Below are 7,500 nucleotides of genomic sequence, written 5' to 3' on the forward strand. Positions count from 1 at the left end.
CTCTCGCTGTCAAAGGCGAAGGCAGAGCTGCTTGGATCAAGGCTGCAGCAGTGGAATCTACTTGAACCTAACACCAAGATATCCTTGTTCAGAGCACGTCACAGAGACATGGCTGAGTTCTTTGAGATGGAAGACACGATGACATTCTGCAGTGACATCAACGGTCTGTTGAAAGAACTTGGGTGTGATCACGATCCTGCAGACTGGCGCCTCTTCATCGACTCGGGGAAGAACAGCTTGAAGGCTGTTTTGCTCCACAATGGCAACGAGAAACCATCAGTCCCACTGGCTCACGCGTTCGGCATGACAGAGACCTATGAGACTATGCGGCAGCTGCTTGATTCCATCAAGTACAATGACTTCAACTGGCACATCTGCGGAGACTTGAAAGTGGTGGCGCTGTTGTTAGGGCTGCAGTCAGGCTACACGAAATACATGTGCTTCCTTTGTCTCTGGGATAGCAGAGACGACAAGAATCACTGGACGAAGAAAGATTGGGAAGAGCGAAAGGAGCATGTACCTGGTCGACACAACGTGAAGCATGTCACCCTTATCGACCCAGCCAAGATTTTCCTTCCACCACTCCACATAAAGCTCGGCTTGATGAAAAGTTTTGTACGGGCAATGGATCTGAATGGGCGTGGGTTTTTATACCTCAAGGAGAAGTTTGGCAACACCTTGTCGGAGGCCAAGATCAAGGCTGGTGTCTTTGTTGGACCGCAAATCCGACAGATTATGAAGGACGAAACTTTTCCGACAACTCTAAACCCCAAAGAGCTGGCAGCGTGGAGGAGCTTCAAAGCTGTGACGGAGAACTTCTTGGGGAACGAGCGCGCGGACAACTATGAAGAAATAGTGCAGCAGCTGCTGGAGTCCTTCAGGAAACTTGGCTCCAGGATGTCCCTGAAAATCCATTTCCTACACCAGCACCTGAACTTCTTCCCTGACAACTTGGGAGCTGTCTCGGACGAGCACGGCGAGCGATTCCACCAAGAGATTTCACTCATGGAGACGCGTTACCAAGGGCGGCACAACCCGAACATGATGGGCGACTTCTGCTGGTTCCTGCATCGTGAAACTGACACAGAGCAGCACAAACGCAAAGCCAAATGCCTAAAGCATTTTTAATTACATTCTAGTGGAGTTTTGTTGTTGTAATTTCTATAATTTTGAAGCATTCATGATGAAATAAATGAATAAATGAATTTTTGTAAATTTCATTGAAATCCTGACTTCTAGGGAATGGGAATATTTCTGTCACTGAACATCCTGACGTGATACAGCAAAACAGTTATGATTTTTGAAATCAGCGTACCCAAATTAGTCTAAATCACTTTACACATCTCCAGTAAAATTTTGTTGTTGTTCTGTGAAATTATCATTATTAATTTTCCGCTTTCAGAATACAACTTGCTGCCATTCATTTCAATGAAAATTTATGTAAAAATCAGAAAATGGAAAAATGGAGAGGCGCAATGGGCTATATCTTATCCCAAAGCCAAAGCAGGTGTTGGAGTGGCGAAGAAGAAGGTTGATCTAACATATGGTGAGTGCATGAAGCATTATTGTGCTACATATTGCATCCAAACTGTGAAACTGCATAAGACTTCCTACTGGAGCAATATGATAAATCCAGAATTAGTACCTGCCTAAAATTTTTGTATTGTTCTGATATGACAAACCAAACAATAAAATGTACATACCATAGATCTCCATTTTGTATTTACACAATATGTACATATTTTACTTGGTGAATTACTGGGGTTGCGTCCTGAATATCCATCATAAAAACTTGCAAGAGATGCCAAACTTCAGTCCGCTATGAAAGTTCCTGAACCAGTCTGTTCCAAGTATGAAAAACAAGAGAAGTCTGACATCATCCAGAAACAAAGGTCCAGGTTTAATCGTCCAACACAGTGAACTCTTTTCATATACCAAGGGCAAATAGTACTCCGAATACAATTCCAAGAATCTGAACTAAAATCATTGCTGAAGGATATTTAAATCCTGTGTAATGTCCATCTGGTGCAGGCCATTTTTTTCCTATTTCGATCTCTGGCACACACTGGAAGGGGCAGACAATTTCTTTTGCCCAGTCATTGCTAACACCACTCCACTAAATTATGATAGGCAAGATACCTGTACAGCCTGAAAGAAATTTATGATTATTTTACCAATTTATGATTATCATTTTGATTATATTACCATGATTATAATTATATTACCAATTCATGATTATTCATTTTGCTGTAAATTCATAAAATATGCATTTTTACGTAGTCTGTTGTATATATATTTTGTTACATGTATCCTTGTACGGTACCCACATTGGAACACGAAAGGGCATTCAAATCCGAAAAATCTTCTTTTCTCGATGTGAAGTCACTTTCGTGTTGCGTGCTGGCCATGTTGAAGAATGTAAACAACAGCTGTTACGTCATCAGTACGCCCTACGGGGGAAAATGTAACTACGACATTGAAAACTTTGTCTGCTATCAGGCACTTTTAAAACCATGCTATTTAGATAAAATCAAGACTATAAAATGCTAGAAGCGTACATTTTAGTGTAAAAACTTCTTCTAAGTTATATTTTCATACATAAAATAACAAAAATAAAGAAATCCAAAACCTTCTCAGTTGACAACTCAAGAGTATCCAGAAAATTGCAGTTATACAAGTGTATGCCCCACAGCAGGCTAGGCCGAATGAGGAGAAATCCCAGTTTTATGAGGATCTAGAAAACAACATGAATCGCATGTCTCCCCGACAAGAAATGATCATATTGGGTAGCATGACCGGCCGTGTATATATGATATATATATATATACATATATATATATATATATATATATATATATATATATATATATATAAGAGAGCCGAAAACCGCTCTAAACGTCACCAACGTATGGCTGGAGCCCAACCAACTCCTCGTGAAGAACACCTTTGCCACAAATGTGATAAAATGTGTGGCTCCCGCATTGGACTCAACAGCCACCTACGATGGCATGAACGACAGAGTCATTAAAATTTCATCATCCTCACAAACTCTTCATCTACACAAACGGATGCAGAACAGCGTCGTCATCGGCAACAATGGACCGCCATTACTAACTAATATATATATATATATATATATATATATATATATATGTATATTTGTGTATATATATATATATATATAAATTATATGTATATATATAATATATATATATAATATATATATATATATATATATATATATGTACATATGTATATTATATATATACATATATATATATATTTATATATATATGTATATATATACATATATATATGTATGTGTGTATATTATATATACATATATATATGTATATATATATATGTATATATATGTATATATATGTATGTATATATATATATATAATATACATAATATATGTATGTACATGTGGGAATATATATATATATATATATATATATATATATATATATATACATATATATATATATATACATATATATACATATAAAGGATTACAAAGGCGGAGCATGCCGACAGGAGACCTTTTGGTCCATATCTAGGTCGGATGCGAAAAAAATCACAATAATAATGAAACAATAAATAAAAACTATAATAATGTAAATAACAAATAAAATACATAAGTAAATGCATAGGTATAGTTAAATAATGAACAAACAGGTAAATAGTAAATAATAATAAATTGACATATAACTAATAATAAATGAAAATCAGACAGACAAATGATACCAAAACAAAAACAAATAATATAAAATAAATTATAATCATTTCAGCATCTTGCTTAGGTGTTTATCTAAATGATTCTTAAAGCTTCGAACTGAACTACATTGCACTACCTGTGCAGGAAGTTTATTCCATTCATCAATTATATATATGTACATGTGGGTATACATACATATATATATATATATATATATATATACAATATATATATATATATATATTTATATATATACTATATATATATATATATACTGTATATATATATATATATATATGTATGTATATATATATACATACATATATATATATATATGTATATATTTTTTATTATATACATACATATACCAAAGGCTTTTTCAACCTACACAGGGGCTAGCCAAAAAAGAAAAAGGCATAGAAACCACTCCCACCCATTCCATTTCCTATGCATTCCACTACCCTCCACCCTCCTCCCTACCTCTTTTCTTGGCACCTCCTGGATGACGGGTCATCTCTGCATCCTGTCCACTGCCTTGGGTCAGAAGCAATGTCGCAAAACATAGCACATTCACAGCAAGGCCGCTTCATAAATTCGGCGACCCCCCTTTCCGTCCCCTCATTCAGAAAAGGAGAAGATGGGGAGAAATCCCTTCGGGCTGCGTCAAATTTTTCTCATACATACTTTCTCACCCCCCATCCCCCACCCACTCCCCCTCATACATCACAGCCTCATCTATACACAACCCCTCTCAATTCACCCCTATCTTATGTCCTCTCCCGTCCTTCCTCCACAGACATTCCTCTTTTTTGTAATGCCTCTTTCACCCCATCCACCCATCTCATCCTAGGACACCCCCTCATATTCACTCCTTCCACCTCTGCCTTCCACACTTCTTTTACTAATCTTTCTTCACTCATTCTTTCCATGTGTCCAAACCATCCTAATACACTTTCATCAACCCTATCTCCCAATTCCCTTTCCACCCCTGTTCTCCTCCTCACCTCCTCATTTATCACTCTATCCAGCCTAGTAACCCCTATCATACTTCTCAGACATTTTATCTCAAACACATTCAAACTCCTTTTCTCTTCCTCTCTCATGTTCCCCGTACAATGCTGTTGGCACAATCACTCCTTCATATAACCTCCTCTTAGCATGCATTCCCAGATGTCTATTTCTCATTACACTTTTCAATCCACCAAGGCATTTACTCGGTTCTCTCAATCTACATTCTAACTCCACCTCCACTCCTCCTTTTCCTGCCACATTCGCACCCAAATATCTGAAACTACCCACTTCCTCCAGTTTCTCACCCTTAATGCTCACTTCTAGCCTGCTGTCACTCTCTCCTCTTGTATATCTCATCACCTTACTTTTACCCACATTTATCTTCAGCTTCACTCTTTCGCACACCTTCTCAAACTCTGTCACTAACTTCCTCAATCCCTCCTCTGATCCTGCTTCAAGCGCAGTGTCGTCAGCAAACAACAACTGGCTCACCTCCCACTTTTCTCCATTTTCTTTAATCATCTCCAACCCCTGACCCACTACCCTTGCATTCACCTCTCGCACCACCCCATCCATGTAAAGATTGAACATACATATTATGTATGTATATATATATATATACATATATATATACATATCTATATATATATATACATATGTATATATATACATATCTATATATATATACATACATACATATATATGTATATATATATATATATATATATATATATATATATATATATATATATATATATATGCGTAAGTAACCACTAGGAAAAGTAAACTAAGAAAGCAGAGCGGTTTCGTATGATTACATCTTTAGCGCTGATACAAAGAAGGAATTATAAAATGAAGAAACAAGGTACAGGATATATACATATATATATGTATATATGCATATATATATATATATATATATATATATACATAAATATATATATATATGTGGTGCCGTCGATTGATTTAGTGTTTAACCAAGAGCACCTCCAATGGGAGTGATCAGAGATACCCACATAAGAACGATTTGGGAAATAAAAAAAATCAAGGTATACGCTGCCACCACCCAATCGTCTATATGGATATATCTGACCATAAATGGAAACTGCTACTTGTTATTCACGTCTGACTCCGTCCCCTTTCCTCAGGTCGTTCGGGGTTGGTTCTGGGTAGCGAAAAGGCCTATGCCCAAGTGGGGGTAGTAAAAGAATATAAGTGAAGGTCTGCTATGTGTTAATTATTACACTGAAGCAAAAATATAGTAAGGAAATACAAAAGTATATTGTGGTTTTCTCCAACTAATCTATTGATCCTTACAATATGAAAAATATATGGGTATGCGAGACATTTAATAACACAGTTTTTTCTTTCTTATGGGCATCATAAGTAAGGTCACAGGCACGTGGAAAAACGTAGTTATTTACGCTCCAACCTTCCGGTCACTGTATAAGTCTACTTACAATATTGTGTCTACCTTCAAGCACTGTGTCTACCTTCAACCCCGTATTCTTATTAGAGAACGATCACAGACAGAATTGTACTCTAAGGATTACACCCTCATAGCTAATGTATATACGCAAAGTGTTTGTGAAGTACACTCCCTTAAACCCTTTTAATTCCTGTTATCGGAATCATTTTTGACATCAGATTCAAAACTTAATAATAATAATAACTATCTACCTACTATATCTGCACTATATCATTTAACTCACATATTGACATTTGTTTTCATTAGTCTTACAGAACGTGTTCATACCTGTTATCGGAATCATTTTTGACATCAGATTAAAATTTTAGCTGCGCACAAAAAGAACGAGACGGCTATGTGTTCGTATCTATGGGTAAACTACTAACCTCCCTGTTGTATTATTTCGTAAAACTTCATTTCGCTTCTCAACAGAGCCCCTAGCTGCTACAATCTCTCCCTAAACTATTTCTCTAGTGGAATCCTGAACTGAAAGTTGGGAATTTTTCCTATTACTCTTAAAATTAATGGCCTTAGTTTACGCCTCTGTCCGAACGTGTTTAGTGACGTCACGGGTGGGCGGAGCTACGGTGCGCCCGCTATGTTCGAGAACATTCTAATGTCGTCTCGAAACTCAGTTGAACCAAAATCAGCTGAAATATATTTGTAGCTATCTCCTATTGTATGTTCTTCTTCAATGATTATAGTAAGGCTCTTTGCCAACACATCTTGATAGGCAGACATAGAATAGAATAAATTCATGGTCTATTAAGGCTCTATTTTCTACTTTGCTTCTTGGTTTAGTAAAACAGTCACGACGTCCATAACCCCCAGTCTCACAAATAAATAAATAGATAAATAAAACGAAATTCCAAAAATAATATCCCTTCAAAATTCCTGTCCTTACAAAACATATGTATATATATATATATATATATATATATATATATATATACATATATATATGCGTAAGTAACCACTAGGAAAAGTAAACTAACAAAGCAGAGCGATTTCGTATAATTACATCTTTAGCGCTGATACAAAGAAGGAATTATAAAATGAAGAAACAAGGTGCAGGATATATGACTGAATGAGACATGGTGAAAAGGGAGTTCAGAGAGGTAGTGGAAGAAGTACGCGTGACATTTGATACCGTCTTGGTAACCAACAAGTATGGGACAACTGCTCATAACTGGTATATTACAATTTAAATAATTGTGAAATTTCATGACAAATATAACTATCTACTTTGTAAAACCTTGATGGAGATTAACATTTATTCCCTTACTAGATTTGATCAAA

General features: G+C 36.2%; 1 protein-coding gene across 1 annotated transcript in view; it reads left to right on the forward strand.

Annotated features, from left to right (window-relative positions):
* LOC143025221 (uncharacterized) overlaps positions 1 to 1,140 on the forward strand; it is a gene marked incomplete at its 5' end in the record, with an annotated part of 1,764 nt that extends 624 nt beyond the window's left edge. The window contains 1 exon segment of the mRNA XM_076184683.1: positions 1 to 1,140. This exon segment is cut by the window's left edge and continues 624 nt beyond it. Within this exon segment, the coding sequence (XP_076040798.1) occupies positions 1 to 1,128 (1,128 nt within the window). The 3' untranslated portion in view covers positions 1,129 to 1,140.
* Positions 1,141 to 7,500: the final 6,360 nt, after the last annotated feature.

Source organism: Oratosquilla oratoria, chromosome 5 (genome assembly GCF_046742065.1).
Source record: "Oratosquilla oratoria isolate Oo_2021 chromosome 5, ASM4674206v1, whole genome shotgun sequence".
Lineage (NCBI taxonomy): Eukaryota > Metazoa > Arthropoda > Malacostraca > Stomatopoda > Squillidae > Oratosquilla > Oratosquilla oratoria.